The sequence below is a fragment of the Spea bombifrons genome, chromosome 8 (genome assembly GCF_027358695.1).
Source record: "Spea bombifrons isolate aSpeBom1 chromosome 8, aSpeBom1.2.pri, whole genome shotgun sequence".
Taxonomy (NCBI): Eukaryota; Metazoa; Chordata; class Amphibia; order Anura; family Pelobatidae; genus Spea; species Spea bombifrons.
This window is the reverse complement of record NC_071094.1, coordinates 2136179-2153115: the sequence shown is the minus strand read 5'-3', so window position 1 is coordinate 2153115 and position 16937 is coordinate 2136179. Positions and strand designations below refer to the sequence as shown.

Genomic DNA, 16937 nt, shown 5'->3' with positions numbered 1-16937 from the left:
GTTAACTATTTTGACGCTTTAAAAAATAATTTTTCACTTAAATTGTTTTTGGTGGATTACCCAGAAAACCAGTTTTTTGTTTTAGATAAGAAAGAAAAAAAATGTAGAAAATGGGCGCAGATCGCCATTATTCTAGTTAACGAGGAATCTTTCGTTGAAGGACAGTAGCAGGAAAGAGAGCGGCCTCGCTTTACGGCAGATAGTAAAAGTAGCTTGCAACTTTACTTGTCCCGTTCTACAAGGCACAAAAAAAACATTTGTTCTCTGCGATTACATCAGGGAAAGCAGAAACACAGCTCTCCAGACTACGTTTCCCATGCTGCTTTGCCCAAACGCTAGCAAGATCACACGCTGGAAACTTACTACTTGGCAATCCGTCCTCCGTAGTTTCTGTTGGCATCAAACATCCTCGGGTGAACCCAAGCAATTTAGGAGCAGCTGCTGGCCCATAGACATGCTTCCATTAGCCCAGGGGTGTCCAACTTGCTGCCCTCCAGCTGCTGCAGGACTTCATCTCCCATAATGCTCTTTCAGCTAAGGGGCTGGCTGAGGAGTGTGGGAGATGTAGTCCTGCAGCAGCTGGAGGGCCACAGGCTGGACACCCCTGCATTAGCCACTTCTCTTTCTGCCCCCTGCAGTTGGCTAGAGAATTCCGGTCTCTCTTCCCCGACGGCCAGATTGGAGAACGGTGCCAGGATCCGCCGCCAGATCCATCCGGACCAAGGACTCGATCTTATTGGATCAGCCACCACGAAAGACGACCTAAACAAAAGACATTTATCGAGGTTAAATATTATGGAAGGTATGTAGAAAAATGTTTTTTTTGCAGTTTTAAAACGTGTTCTTATCGCCATAGCAACCTATGGGATGTTTCTGCTAATTGGACGATTGTACTCTTTGCTACAGTTTTAATAAATGAGATAACCCCCCACAATATTTTAAGAATATTTGGTGGCCGCAGCATATAATGGGCTGTTATCTGATTTCACGCAGAAATTCAAATCCCCCTCCGTAATCGATTGTAAGCTCACAAGACGCAAGGTTAACGCGTATTAATCGTATCGTCAGTTTTGTATATTGTCTTTTTTAATCTTAAATTTCATTCTCTATCGTAACAGCGCTACGGACGCTGCAGGCGCTATGTAATGTAGCGTAATAATCCGTCAATCCACTTTAAGGCTACTCCTTTACTCTATAATGGAAGGGGGTCCGGGGTCGGCTCCAATCGCCATTCTATTCCATTATTCGGGTTCTGCATAGAATTTGCCCCCACCTCAAGCATCATTGGGACCTGACACGGGTTTCCATGGTGACAATTTGCAATATGCATAATTACAGCTCGCGTGTACTAATATTTAAAATTATTCTATAACATATTATAGTTTACAGACCTTTACAAAATGTTATTGGGATTAACACCTTGCCAGGGTAATGAAGTTTTGTGGCAATTAAGTGGTTAATTAATACCAGGCCCTACCCCTGTAGTTGCGGCCGCATGCTCCCCGGGTTGAGAGCAGCTGCAGAAGGGCGCATGCGTGAGCAAGCGGGATTTCTCTTCTGCGCATGCGTGATCGCAGAGCTGTAGGAACCAAAGTTTTTCGGCTGTTGTTTCCGTGAGGTTGGCTTTAGAAGCCGGCTTCCGGTTCCTTACATGCTGGTTAGAAGGCATGGGACGTGTTACTGTGTGAACAGGGCTATTTTACTGTGTATGGGAGAGATCACTGGGGATGTTACATGTGAGTACACATGTATACATACTACATGTTACATACGTTTTATTCTTTTGGCTTTAAGATAAGGGTACAGCTGGGGATAGTTCCTTATCACCTAACATCGTCTTAAAGTACATTAATGGGGTATATAGTCCCATCTTTTACATTGCATTTTAGATGTGTTTATATTCCTTGCCATAAAATGCAGCTCATATTATATTTCTGAAAATTAAATGTTTGAAAACTTAGATATTTTAAAAAAGAAAATATATATTAATTTGTAGACACAGAAGCTAAATGAAAAAGTGTATATGGTGCTTTATGTTATAATCAATTCTCAAAATAAAATAATTTTTAAAGGAAGTGGTCTGTGTGTTACCAGTGATTAATAAAAAGGCAATATATTAATGGTTGATTATATTTTTTTTATTTTTTGGATGCGAACAGAGAGTTGTCTAATTGCGAGAGTTCAAGTTAGAGATTTACAGACGGTAATCGCCGGTCCCGATTCTCCGATGAAAGACTGACGATGGCAAAAATCCAACTAAAGAATGAAAAGCCGTCTTCAGATGCAAAAGAGACAAAAATTGCATCAAAGGTGACCACGAAACAGAAAAAGAAGAAGTTCTGGCCAAACCAACCCAAAAAAGTGACCAAGAAAAATGATGATAAGAAAGTTATTCCTGTGTTACCCCCCAAAAATCCCCAGGAGTTTTCACATAACTGGAAAGCTCTGCAAGAGGTAAGGGAGAGAATGACGCGGGTGACGATCGGCAGCGATCAACGTCAGATAAATGTAGAAACGCTAACTTTATTATGACAGCCGAGGGACCAGACGCGTCGCTCCATCAATACGTTAAATTTACATCCTACACACCGTTTTTGCTCTCAAAATAGCGGTATGTAAGATCTAGAAATATATAAACTACCGTACAAAAGTTTTGGGTCACTTCTTTTTGAAAGAATCAATGACTATTCTAGCTGGAAACCGCTGATTTTTAACAGAATCTTTTCATAAGCGTACAGAGGCCCTTTATCACTCCCATCACTCCTGTGTTCCAGTGGTCCTTTATCACTCCCATCACTCCTGCTGTTCCAATGGCCGTTTATCACTCCCATCACTCCTGTGTTCCAATGGTTCTTTATCACTCCCATCACTCCTGCTGTTCCAATGGCCATTTATCACTCCCATCACTCCTGTGTTCCAATGGTTCTTTATCACTCCCATCACTCCTGCTGTTCCAATGGCCATTTATCACTCCCATCACTGCAAGATTAACTGTAAAAGGCTAATTGATCATTAGAAAAACCCTTTTGTAATTATGTTACAGCCAGAAATGGCGTTGTTTTCCATGGAAACATCTCAATGACCCCAAACTTTTGTATGTAAACATTTTCATGATGATTGGGTATTTGAGGTTGTATGTGTGTATTATCCAATTTCGTAGGGTTAAAATCACTGTTCTTTATTGCGCCAGCTGATTATCTTCTTACCCGTTGTTCTCTCCTTGTTAGTTGCTCAAACCAGAGAAACCGAGTCCAGCTGATCCTTCGGCTTCTACAGATGTACCTAAAAAAGAGCAAAAAGCCACCAATAAGAAACATGATGGGCCTGAAACCCCAGCAGTCACCCCTAAAGTCAATGGACGTTTGAAAAGTGCTCCATCCGCAGCTAAGGGGGATAAAACCAGTACAAAAACACATCCTTCTGCCTCGGAAGCCAATAAAAAAGGGGAGAAAAAGAGCAAGAAAAGGAAAATTGAGGAGGGGGTAGAAAGGAGCATTAAGCAGAAAAAAATCAAGACCGAAGATAAAAAGAAGTCTGACAAGGGAAACGTGGTAGAAGCTCCAAAGTAAGCTGCGTGGCTTTGCTTGTTTTTAATTACTATTTTTTCCTAAGAAGAAAAACCTTCTTAAAAAGTTAAATTAATGTTTTTGTTTAAAAAGTTTGTTACGCAATTGTAAATCTTCTGGCTGTCCTAAATCGTGCGTAATATCTGGAGAGCCTAGACGATACTTCAGGGGTTTGTCGCGGCTAACGGTTATTCTGTGGTTCAGGATTGACATCTGGTTCGATGACGTGGATCCCGAAGATATCGAGGCAGCCATGGGGCCCGAAGCTGGAGAGATCGCCCGTAAGATGCAAGGCGTCCCCGAGAAACACTCGGATTCCACGGATACGGTTCTAGTGAAGGGTCGGGCGTTTGATGGGTAACTGTCACCGAGATTCTTTTGTTCTCGAATCACCTTGTGCCATGACTTACAATTATATTTACCGTCTTATGGAATAGTTTTCTCTCACACAGATACAATTTGTATTTGCTGCTGATTTCAGTCACTTTAATACTATTGTCCTCAACTCTTTGTTTCAGGCTAACGAGGACTGTGGCCATAGACTGTGAGATGGTCGGCGTGGGCCCAGAAGGAGAAGATAGCATCTTAGCTCGGGTGTCCATTGTCAATCAGTTTGGGAAATGCGTGTACGATAAACATGTCAAGCCAACAGAACGAGTGACGGACTACAGGACGGCCGTGAGCGGCATCCGGCCTCAGGACATCAAGAACGGTGGGTAGTGCTGTTACCTGACTGAGGTGATACATTAATGCCACCCGCGGACCTTAAATTTGGGATTTCTTGACCTTGAAGGCTACATTTGGTTGGACTTCTATATTGTTTGGGGGGAGGGGGTCATACAATGGAGGGAATCCAAGCAGCCTTCATTGTGAGTGTGACGGCTTAAGTCGTTTTCTGTAACCATGTTCCTTTTGTTCTGTGTTTCAGGAGAAGACTTCAAAGTAGTTCAGAAAGAGGTGTCTGATATCCTGAAAGGACGTATTTTGGTTGGACATGCTTTGCACAATGATCTCAAGGTACATAAAGGGAGCCCCTGATGTGTGTCAGTAAACCACTAGACAGGGAGCCACACTGATCATGGTGGCCACCAAAGGATCTTCTCTCGGGCAATAGGGACTAAATAACACGGCACCCTCCATCACAAAGGGCATGCCTGTCCTAATAAGTTGTATGGCGTGTTGCTTTTGTGGGGTCACTTGCCTTGTTTTTGTAAAATGTCGTTTTAGGCGGCAAATGACTGAATATTAGTGAATATTTCACACTTTTAATACACAATTTACACACAATAATGATGAACTCCTTGTCTTAAGCTGATGACGTTCCTATTACTTCTTCCTTTAACTTCTGTTCTCGTACAGATTCTCCTTTTGGACCATCCGAAAAAGGCCATCAGAGACACGCAAAAATACAAGCCCTTCAGGCAAAGAGTGAAGGTAAAGTTTGGAGGGAGTCGGTTAAAGGGACTTCACATTTAATTTTTTTTTACTCTTCAAAAGGCGTTCTTCTCTAAAGAAAGTAAGGGGGAAAAATACCACTAACCATGTCTTCTCTTGTAGAGCGGGCGCCCATCTCTCAAATTGCTTTGTGAGAACATCCTGAATGTGAGGGTGCAGACCAAGGAGCACTGCTCGGTAGGTTTCAAACAATGTATCTGATCGGTATGAATAGTTACCAGAACACAGAATGAGTCTGCCCGGCAGGAGAGACGTGACAGCTCTACGAGACCTCTGGCAGATCCATATAATAAAGCATGGATAAGACCTTGATCACAGCGAACATGTGATCAGAGTGTGAGAACCCGGATGTGTCTCTCACGCGTAATGTTCTGGAACCCTGTTCTATGTAACAATGTGGCTTTCTTTCCTTCCCAGATCCAAGATGCCCAGGCCGCCATGAGGTTATACACGATGGAGAAGAAGAATTGGGAAGCTCAAATTAAAGCAAAGTACTTGCGGGTGAAGCCGGGCCACCAGAAAGATAAACCCACGCCTTCTGGTTGATTCCCGGGTCTCTTCCGGTTGTTATCGACTCATGAAGAAGAACTGAAAGTTTCTATCACCACGTGCCTTACCGAAACAGAAAATTCCGGGAACAAAACATGTCATCTTGGTTGCTCGATGGCGTAAAAGACACAGTCTGTCCAGCGGGTCCCTGAGAGCGAATCGATATAAACTGTTTCACTGTGTCTTCTACACCTTCCATGGCCAGAATGGTTACCCAAAAAGTTTAATTTCTGATGTAAGAGACAGAGAAGATTTGGTTTGTGGAATGTTTGGAGAACTTGGATCCTTTGAGAACTAGATAATCAGAAAATATATTCGGGGGAAAAAACAGCAATTTGAAATTTGTAACCACTCTCCATCGGAATATATACTTATTAAATCTGAGTATAATTTTTGTCTCAATGGAAGCCTCTGTATAAAGGTTTATTGGGCTTCTCTACTTCCCTCCAGGACATACTGTCAGTTTTTTTTTGTCAAGATGGAAATTGCACTAATTTCCAAATTGTTGTGGATTGTTTTAATAAATTGATGAAAATGGAAATTTTGAAGTAGACCTGGAATATTTTATGAGCGTACATAATATACTTTTTGTGCATCTGTTCTGATTTCATATGTTTTAGCCCTGAATTCTACATCTGGAATTTTATTTTTGACCTATAGAAATGAATACATTAGTGCTGTAAGGGACTCGTCAAAATATATTTACATTATAATTTTAGAAGTTAAAAAAACAAAGGAACTTCTGGCTGTAACATCATCGCAAAAGGGTTTCTAACCATCAGTCAGCTATAATAGTCATTTACAACATTAACACCGTCTTCGTTGGATTTCTGGTCCATTTCATGTTATTTTAATGTATAAAATCTGTTTCTCTTTTATAAAGGACATTTCTAAGAGACCCCGAGCTTCTGAACGGTACAGTATGTTTGTATACATTGTAATTGTAGCAGTAGAGCAAAAAATCTGGGTGAATGTATAGTGAGTTGGGGTATCTTATTGCATAAGCTTGGGTATAAATGTCTCTCCCACCCATCGGTTCATACGGTTTTATTTGTTGCGGCTTTAGATCCTCTGATACGCAAAACCCATGGATTTTAGAAAATTTGAGTGAAAGCGCGTGCAAAAAAACACTATTCGAAAAAGGAGAGTTTTAATCCTTTCTTTAATTCTTTCTTTCTTTCTTTCTTTCTTACGGACAGCTCTCATCAGAAGAGAATATCTCATTCCTTGGCTCCGCAGAACAAATGATTGCACGGACTGGAATCTGAGCATGCAGGTGAATTCAAGTCTTGTTTCGTTTATGTGAAAGAAGTAGAATTTTGAGGTTTTGTCATTTATTTTTTTGATCTTTACCATGTCCCATAGTTCCAATGACCAGCTGTTATAGACTTTAATTCTGTGGTCAGCCATTAAGAACCTCATAGCCTTGGAGTTACGTTGACACGGGCGCTGTGGGGAGATTGCCTATTAGAAACAAAACAAAAATATTGGAAAATTATTTTTTTTTAGTAATATAACTTCTTCATATGCTTTCCTTATTAAAAAAAATGTTATAGGAGAGGTAGGGTTGGTGACCGGTTAAACATACATACGTTACTGTTCAAAAGATTTGAGTCAATTAACTTCTTTTTGAAAGAAAAGCATATTTTGTCCATTAAAGTAGCATAAAATGGATCAGGAATCCAGCGCAGACGGGGTTAATGTTTTAAATTACTATTGTAGCCGGAAACTGATTTTTAATGGAATCTCTTCATAGTCGTACAGAGGCCCTTTATCACTCCCATCACGCCTGTGCTCCAATGGCCCTTTATCACTCCCATCACGCCTGTGTTCCGATGGCCCTTTATCACTCCCATCACTCCTGTGTTCCAGTGGCCCTTTATCACTCCCATCACTCCTGTGTTCCAATGGCCCTTTATCACTCCCATCACTCCTGTGTTCCAGTGGCCCTTTATTACTCCCATCACTCCTGTGTTCCAATGGCCCTTTATGGTTGAAAATGTTATTATTTTTTAATAATTTACCCAAAACCTTACCTTTATTTCCCAGTCTGGAAAGGGTGGATTCCGCAAGGTTAACAATCTCCTAATTAAAAGACAAAGAATAAAAAGATGGGTTTTGCCCATCTTCGGATGCTGATGGAGGACATTATTAAGCAGACACATTTGCTTTCACCATGTTCTTCAATGTTTAGCAAAAAAAATACCATTTTCTTTTATATAAATAATAATAAAAGTCCAAATCCATTAAAATTTTAAAAACCTGCATACCTGCGGAAATACTGCCCAACCTTTAGAGGTTTGAAAGCCTACAATCTTAATAGCCGTGCGGAGTTGTGCACCTCCGAGGTGGTTTAATGGAGGGAGCAGAGATCTCTGATCTCCATCACAAGTAGCTATCTATACCCTTTTCTAGGTCACCGCCGCATGACATCATAACATCATAGCTCTGCGTAAGAAAACCGCACAAGGGTGACGAGCCTTAATTGTGAAGCAGATCTCTGCCCCGTTCATGCTCTCAGTAAACCACCCTGGTCAGCCTTGGACCATTTACCCCCTTGACAGGCGATCAATCCGGACCCCTGACCGCATGTGAAAGCTTTCGTACCTCGGTCGATGCAAATTTCTCTTTTATTTCGCACATCAGCCTCTCCGTGTCCTGAAGCTGCAGCTCTGCTCTCACGCTCTCTGCAATACAGGAGATGGTTATCGGGCTGGATTTGGCCAAGCGTCCCCGGAATACACACGGCCGCTGAATCTCTGCTTGCTGGAGAATAACGTACCGTAACGGGCCATCTCACGGTACAGCAGACAGATGTTCTCCACAATCTCTGGGTCGTCTGAGTGCGTGAGGTAAGCGGCGGTAATGAGGGAGAGGCTGCTCTTCCCTGACACCGGCACCACAATCCGATACGCCGCCAATTCTGGAGAATGGAGAGAAAAACGTATGAATCGTGCCCGGTCCCCTTCCCCACGGACACCTTTATAATTGGAAGCGCATTTAGAAAACATGCAGTTTTAGAATCATCAGCTTTATCACAATCCCCGTTTTCTGTTACATACCAGAGATTCGCAGCAGACCGGCGACTGCCAAACAAACGTTCTTAACGAGAACCGGACGGTCTGGGTGAGTCCGAAGAGAATCCAGAAGGACGAAGATAATCGATTCTATTTGGTTCTCCAACACACAACCTATTAAGCAAGGGTTATAAAGCAGTGCTTAGACCCAAGGTATATTGTACCAGTATTTCGGATTGCTGGCCGTTCGAACCCACCTTTCAGACATAATATCCAGAGGCAGCAGCAGGCCGATTCCACCAGCTGTCCATCATGAAGATGTTTCCGGATCAGCGTGTAGATCACCGGCACGCTGTATTCCAGCCATTCTACTTGAGAACAGCTCTCTGGAACATGAGCAAAAGAAGGTTTTTAGCAAAACAGATCATCCAAGGCTGATTTATCCTCCATGAATGATCTGTCCACCATGTTGAGTTATCCACCGCGATGAGTTATCCACCATGATGAGTTCTCCACGACCATGAGCTATCCACCACAATGAGTTCTCCACCACAATGAGTTCTCCACCCCGAATGATTGCTGAGAGCAGTGGATTTACTCTCACTTCTCTTTATTTTATGACTTTGAGACTTAGCTGGCTAAATTCACCTCCCATGACCCTAATACTCATCTGGAAAGACTCACCTGCCATCGCCAGACACCACAGAAGGCCGCAGCAGGACAGGCTAACGTCTCTGCGCTCGTGTGATCGCTCCAGAATCTTCACTGTGTCCTGAAGGAATCCGCTTTTTCCCAGCAGCTCGGCGGCCGCTTCTAATGAAACCAACAGCCGTCAGATAACTTTAACAGTCCCTTAACCGAGATGCCCTTAAAACTCCTGAGTACTGGGACTCAAGTTGCCCCGGCTTTAAGCAATTCAGTTATCTTTACAATATCTAGTGATAAACATATTGTCATTTAATGAATGATCACACCGGGCTGGGGGTTCCCTGTCAAAGTGCTAGGAGCCCCCACACAATGGTTGCTGTCTGGTACGGAGAGGAAACGCTAGGTGGATACATTTTAACCAAATGATATCTGCCCCAGTCTGCTTATCCACAGGGCAGTAGAGGGTCCGATGATCAGAGCGAGCCATGCTTTTAAACTGCTATCAAAACTGCAATAATCACGGCGCCCTTACCGTTAGTGGACAGCATCATCAATACTTCGAGGAGCAGAGACACCAGATCTCCGCTTTCGGAGAACTTCCTCGCGGCTGCCACCAGACAGGTGATCAGGGAGTTACTTGCCAAAGGGACGTCATCGAAGCCGTGATCTAAAGCGTACGAGAAGGGAGAAGAATGGATTCCGGGCCGGGTCCCGGATCAAGAGACCTCAAGTGAAAAACGACTTAGAGGGATCATCCCTAACGCAGAACATTAATGGCTTTCATGTCTCACCTTGAGATAGAAGATCCTTCAGTATCCTACAGCCTTCCAGATGTATCTCCACGGAATCATTGTGTAGCTTCATAGCCTCCACTATGTGCTGCATTATATCTCCTTTTGGGGAAAAACCTATGAAAGTACAATAGTATCAGACCGCGCCTATGAAGAGATTCCATTATAAATCGGCCGTTTCCAGCTACAATAGTCATTTACAGCATTAACCCCGCCTGCGCTGGATTCCTGATCCATTTCATGTTATTTTAATGGAAAAAAATGTGCTTTTCTTTCAGAAACAAGGCCATTTCTAAGTGACCCCAAACTTGTGAATGGTAGTTATTTTGATGGCCGCTAATGGCTAATCTGGAAATAGGACGTAGACTCAGATATTGGAAACAAAGGCAACTAATTTAAGTTATAACGCACTAATTGAAATCAAATTTAGAAGTGATGTATTCAAAACAGAAAGCTCCCGGTACAAAAACATAGTTATACTAATAATATTAATGATATAATAATAATTATATTCCGCACGCTGTGGCATTCTGACGCGTACCGTCTCTGTCTGCGGACAACTTGGAAAGGCGTCTGAGTGCCGCCGTCTGAGCATCTTCATATTCACTGTACATCCGCATAAACGCTGAACACGGAAACAGAATGAGGAATGTATTCGGCACAGGCAGAAAATACACGCGTGTTTACTTATTTTTTATGGTTTCCATTTGTTTTGGATTTTTTTTAAACACAGAACCTCCCGGCAGATCGGCCCCATCCAGCCCCCGTCTAGTCGCCCGTTTCCCCTGCTGTAAAGACTCAAACCTTAATCAGTCGTTGGTCTCGTCTTAGATTCAGGAGCCGTATGCCTATCCCATGCATGTTTAATACCCTCGCTGTATTACCCTCTACCATCTCTGCTGGGAAGCTGTACCACTCATCTACCACCCTCTTGTTATAACATTTCTTCTCCTGTCCCTCCTGTCCTTTGTTGAACCCCTTTATGTATTTAAATGTTTCTCCCATCCCCCTCCCAACTCGTACATATTGAGATCCTTTAGTCTTTCCTGATTATTTTTTTCTGGATATGGGCTAGAGCTTTAATTTAATTGCCAGTTTTTTATCATTCCTATGAATAGATCCCCATACCTAGAACTTTTTCCATTCCTCCATCATCCAACTCGTCTGCTGAGCGGGCAGCTAATGTCTTCTTCAGCCCAGACAGCGGAGATGCCGTTAGGACGAGGCATTCATTGACATAACGGTCCTTTATCAAGTCTCTACAGTTTGCAGACAAGAACCAGAACAGCCATGTTAAATTTATATTTTATTATTATTTTCTTTTATTTATATAACGGCAACAATTCCCGCAGCGCTTCGATTCCAGCAGCTACTGTTTGTATCACCCGGCTAACACCTAGATTCACGCAGGGTTATTGCAGAAGATCCATAAGATCAGAAGAGAGTATCTATAAACCGTTGAGGAACCTAGAACCTGCCGGCAGATCGGCCTCATTTGCCCCCCCCATATAGTCTGCCCATTCCTCCTGCTGTAAAGACTCAAACTCACGTGGCTGCGGCTCGTTCTTCAGGATGAATGCGTAACATTCGCTCTAGAACCTGGCAGAGGCCATCAGAATAGCCGACGGAACCCTGGAGGGTTTTTAAAGCTTCCTCTAAGCACAGCTGGTCGTTCTTGATCCCCTGCAGTAAGGCAGCTGCTTCTGCTTTCTGGGGGGAATTAAATCAGGCGTAAATCCCAAATCTTTACTGCTAGTTTCTTAAAATAGTGTAAAAATGTAATATGTAGAACGCAACGTTCCGTGCAGTCGTGGAACGTTTCTGTAACCAGATATCAGGTATCTCGGCGTTTCATTGCAATCGAGGCCTTTCCAAGACGCTTAGTATTTATCACAAGGTAACTACTAGAACATACAGAGTGTGAAGAACACGTCATCATCTCTAGAAGGACACATCCCAGAGACCAGACGTCTGACTTCTCACTGAACGAAAGCCGGGCGGATTCCGGAGCCGCGAATAACTTTGATTCTGTGCGAGACAAGAACGTTATTAGAACATAAAGACCTAAAACGTAACGGCATAGAAACAATCAGCCGCTGGAAATCAAACCTTAATCAGTCGTTGGTCTCGTCTTAGATTCAGGAGCCGTATGTCTATCCCATGCATGTTTAATAACCTCACTGTATTACCCTCTACTACTTCTGCCGGGAGGCTGTTCCACTTATTGACCACCCTCTCAGTAAAGTAAATCTTCCTTGCATTACGTCTAAATCTCCGCTGCCATATCTTTGCCTCTTGCTTTGTGAGCTGTAGGATTCTTATAACTATAGTAAAGGTTCATGCTTGCTAAGCCGGAACGCTCTAGAACGGAATTGGATCGAAGCCATTAAACCGGAAGGTGACATTTGGCTCTGTCACTGGCGAGATTAGCGGAGACTTAAAATGCTGGCGGGGTTCCCTCACCAGGATATACTCTGATCTTCATTCTCATTTCGTCCGTCATTAGTGTCTCCGAAAGAAAATCGCTTATTAAAAAGGTTTCCTCGTCCTTTATCAGGATGTTGCTGGGCTTCACGTTCCTGCAGAGGAGACAAAGAAAGATAACCGATGATCATCGATGAGACTCTAGAGGAGTATGTGGCCCTAACGCCCCGCGCGTGGCTCCCTCTCTTGGGGAGGAGGATTTTCTTAAGCAGTCACTTTATTTGTATAAAACCCAAATAAAAATAACTATTAATAGCAAAAGAAATAGAAACCAAGAACCCGTCGACAGATCGGCCCCCGTCGGCCCGTCTAGCCTGCCCATTTCTCAAACCTTAATCAGTCGTTGGTCTCGTCTTAGATTCAGGAGCCGTATGTCTATCCCATGCATGTTTAACACCCTCACTGTATTACCCTCTACCACCTCTGCTGGGAGGCTGTACCACTTATTCTACCACCCTCAAAGAATAAGTTTGGTGGAGAATCCTAAAAAAATATTCAATTTGCAAGCCTCTTTTTTCGGACTTGCCTGTGAAGGACTTTCTTTTTGTGAATATAGATTAGCGCGTCGACAGCTTGACCGAGCAGAGTCTTAATGATCTGGAAAATGATTTGGAAGGAGACATTGGAGGTTATGTACCAACAGCCACTTCAGAGCAAACTTTGAACAGTGGTCTTATTGCCTAGCAACCAATGGATCAGTGCTCCTGCTGATTGAACCACTCCATTAGTTGCTATGGCGATTAACCCATTTTACATACTTCACAGATTATTAAATTGGTCCTCATCCAAGATTTTACCTTCTCGTCGATTTTGTTTTTCTCGTCTCTGTTCGCTTTCACCATTTGCTCCAGATGCCCCCTCCCTGAATACTCCATCACCAGGCAGAGAGAAAGAGACGAGACCTGCGGAGAGGACGTCCGAGAAGTTTGTTGGATTTACTGGGCGGCAGATAATCACTGGACGATTCGTTTTTGGTCCATTCGGTGACGACATTTGGTTCGGATGAAATTCCGAGGGCTTTTACTTTTCATTCATCCTCACTCGCACTCTCATTCACTCACACTCTCCCTCAGTGTCTCCCTACCTTCTCCACGACCACTTTTGTGTCCCATCTCCTTTTCCGTAGCTTTGCTTCTTGTCTCGACTCTTCTTGTTCTTCTGTCTTCTTTCTTAATCCGTTTCTCCCCGATATCAGCTCCGTTATCCAGGCCTCGCGGAGCACTTCCGCAAAAGGGGCGGAGTCTCAACACACTCCCCTGATTGGAGGAACAGAGGAGAGGCTGTCCCTGAGTTGCACGCCTTTTGCGGAAGGGCTCAGAGAGTCCAGAATATTGCAGATGGATTCATGGAGAAAGAGAAGCGATTTTGCACTTCTCTTTCTCCACATATCTGTCTGCGTTATTCCGGACTCTCGGGGCACTTCCACAAAAGGGCGGAGCTATGGGGACAGCCTCTCCCTGTTCCTCCAATCAAACGGCTTCTCCCACGATATATAATTAAGCAGGGGGGTTCTAAAACACACGCATTTCGCTTCCTATACACATACATTGTAAGCCTGGGAAAGGGGCCCTTCCCACAGATGCATCAAATGTAAGTACTGGAGTTAAAGCTCCGTCCGGCCAATCATTTCTTACCTTATTATCCCAGAACATGAAAAACTCCTTATATGGACAAATGTTGGGATGGTGCAGATCAAGCAGAACCAGCGACTGAAGAATAAACAAAAAAGTTTAATATAAGGAAACATTTTTGGCCCTTGACCTGTAATATTCAATAGAGAAACTGAGCAAAAGTACGTAATCATTTATTCATCAATAATTAATTAACACTAGAGGGTGGGGGGCTTAGATGGAATGGAAGGAAGATTTACTTTACTGAGAGGGTGGTAGATAAGTGGAGCAGCCTCCCAGCAGAAGTGGTAGAGGGTAATACAGTGAGGGTATTAAACACGCATGGGATGGACATACGGCTCCTGAATCTAAGACGAGACCAACAACTGATTAAGGTTTGAGTCTTTGCAGCAGGAGAAACGGGTGACTAGACGGGGGCCGGATGGGGCCGATCTGCCGGCAGGTTCTGGGTTTCTATGTTTCATAATGTATTGACAGGAAGTTCGCAGCCTGAACAGACTTTGCAAACATAATTTGGCCCATAAAAGAACGAGGTGACCTGCTTCTCGTTGTCTCCCTGTAACATAATTACCTCTTTTAACGCCAGATCTGCCCCGCGCTCGTCTGTGCACTCCACCTGCGACACGGAAAATGATGTCAATATCTCGCCGTACAGATATAGCGGATTTCATGAGACCTCGTTCGTAATCATTACAATTCGGCACCCGATGCTAATGAAGTGTGTCAGGGAGACGTCAGCAATTGGGGGGCATGCGCTAACATTCAAGAGATTGGGGTCACTTAGAAATGTCCTTGTTTTTTGAAAGAAAAGACAATTTTGTCCATTAAAATAACATGAAATGGATCAGAAATCCAGTGCAGAAGGGGTTAATGTTGGAAATTACTATTGTAGCTGGAAATGGCTGATTTTTAATGGAATCTCTTCATAGGCGTACAGAGGCCGTTTATCACTCCCATCACTCCTGTGTTCCAATGGCCCTTTATCACTCCCATCACTCCTGTGTTCCAATGGCCCTTTATCACTCCCATCACTCCTGTGTTCCAACGGCCCTTTATCACTCCCATCACTCCTGTGTTCCAATGACCCTTTATCACTCCCATCACTCCTGTGTTCCAATGGCCCTTTATCACTCCCATCACTCCCATCACTCCTGTGTTCCCATGGCCCTTTATCACTCCCATCACTCCTGTGCCCCAATGGCCCTTTATCACTCCCATCACTCCTGTGTCCCAATGACCCTTTATCACTCCCATCACTCCTGTGTCCCAATGACCCTTTATCACTCCCATCACTCCTGGGTTCCAATGGCCCTTTATCACTCCCATCACTCCTGTGTTCCAACGGCACGTTGTGTTCGCTGATCCAAGTTTAAGTCTAAAAGGCTAATTGATGGTTAGAAAACCCTTTGGGCAACTAGATGGGGCGACGGGGGCCGAACTGTCGGCAAGTTCTGTTTTTATTTTTTTTTTACCTTTTTTATGGCATATTTTCCTTTTCCTCCTCTCTCTTCCACAAAACAGGTTTCCCCAAAAGCTCCTCTTTTCCATTCTTCAAGGACCTGCCAAGATTGAAATATAAATCAGGGACCCCCAACTCAGGGGCCACTTTTTATTACAGTTATATATATATATATATATATGGAGAAAAGTCACAATAGCCCCATTGTACAGCGCTGCAGAATATGGTGGTGCTATATAAAATAATAAATAATAATAGCTCACGAAAAAGCTTGATGAAAAAAATATCAATTTCTACTTTTTATGTCATATTATTAGTATAGAAAATAATAATAATATTTTTTTGGGGGGGTATAAACTCATGTAATCAGAACTCTAACCCTAATTGCCAGGAGTGCTGTCCCTTTAAATAATTAACCCTTTGCGTGACATGGAAATGAGGCATAGGGCATACACCGACTCCGATCGTTTTAATTCTTCGTGATTACCTTGTATTTGTTCATGGCGTGGCGTGTTCAGAGCGGTATGTTTTAGTGAATATGAAGATGTACCGCGGAAGACCTATCTCTCTAAGCGTTTTATTGTCGTTATGGAAACAGGACGCACCATGTTTGAGCATGCGCAGTCTCGGGAACATAGGAGCCGCGATTCAGGGCATGGAACGCATCGGCGATGCGGCCTGCTCGGCGCGCACTGATGACGTTACAGGATTCATGGGTTGGCGCGCACGATGCCAACCATTGTGAAGCCACTTGTTGGTTTCAGTTCTGCAGAGCTACTCTTATGTGATGTGTTTGTGTTAACTGAGGGGTCCCGTCTCGGGGTAAAGGGGTAGATTCTCGGGGTAAATGGGAAGCGTCTCGGGTGAAGGGGCAGCTTTTAGAGTTAATGGGCAAAGTCTTGGGGTGAATAGGCGGATTCTCGTGGTTAAGGGGTGGATTCTCGGGGTAATTGGGCAGAATTACAGTGCGTGGGTAATTTCCTAACCCAAAAGGACCAGGCCCCTGGGTTTGGGTCACGGTGCGATGCGTAGACGTTGGGTTGCCCTCAGGGTGACAACCTGGTAAGGGTTGCGGTTGTAGATTCCCCGCTTTCTCTGGATCACACAGGAGACGGGGGTTTCTTATATGTATTTGCCTCTGCACGGAGCCTCCTTTCTCTATTGCGGCTGGCTGAGTATACTGGGAGTTATAGCCCTCAGGAGTGGCAGAGATCCCCATTCTGTTATCTTTTCTCATACATACAATTCACATTATTTTAAATAAAGTTTTATTTCCATTTATTATAAAAATGTGAAAAGAGGATGGAAAGCCTGAAGGAGACATGACCCCCTCTCCT

General features: G+C 43.6%; 2 protein-coding genes across 2 annotated transcripts; one reads left to right on the top strand and one right to left on the bottom strand.

Annotated features, from left to right (window-relative positions):
- Positions 1 to 1597: 1597 nt before the first annotated feature.
- Positions 1598 to 5567, top strand: REXO4 (REX4 homolog, 3'-5' exonuclease). Its single transcript, XM_053473195.1, has 9 exons — positions 1598 to 1736; positions 2160 to 2454; positions 3228 to 3565; positions 3771 to 3923; positions 4085 to 4278; positions 4495 to 4583; positions 4926 to 5000; positions 5124 to 5198; positions 5439 to 5567. Exons 2-9 carry the CDS (start codon positions 2242 to 2244, stop codon positions 5565 to 5567), a joined length of 1266 nt encoding a protein of 421 aa, XP_053329170.1. The 5' UTR covers positions 1598 to 1736; positions 2160 to 2241.
- A 1131-nt stretch (positions 5568 to 6698) lies between these two features.
- Positions 6699 to 16189, bottom strand: STKLD1 (serine/threonine kinase like domain containing 1). Its single transcript, XM_053473477.1, has 20 exons — positions 16088 to 16189; positions 15614 to 15700; positions 14713 to 14757; positions 14145 to 14219; positions 13308 to 13412; positions 13037 to 13107; positions 12490 to 12605; positions 11942 to 12054; positions 11576 to 11736; positions 11155 to 11285; positions 10568 to 10651; positions 10027 to 10143; positions 9768 to 9902; positions 9272 to 9400; positions 8845 to 8973; positions 8633 to 8761; positions 8353 to 8493; positions 8178 to 8257; positions 7607 to 7655; positions 6699 to 7034 (listed from the first exon to the last, which is right to left on the bottom strand). Exons 1-20 carry the CDS (start codon positions 16100 to 16102, stop codon positions 7003 to 7005), a joined length of 1944 nt encoding a protein of 647 aa, XP_053329452.1. The 5' UTR covers positions 16103 to 16189; the 3' UTR covers positions 6699 to 7002.
- Positions 16190 to 16937: the final 748 nt, after the last annotated feature.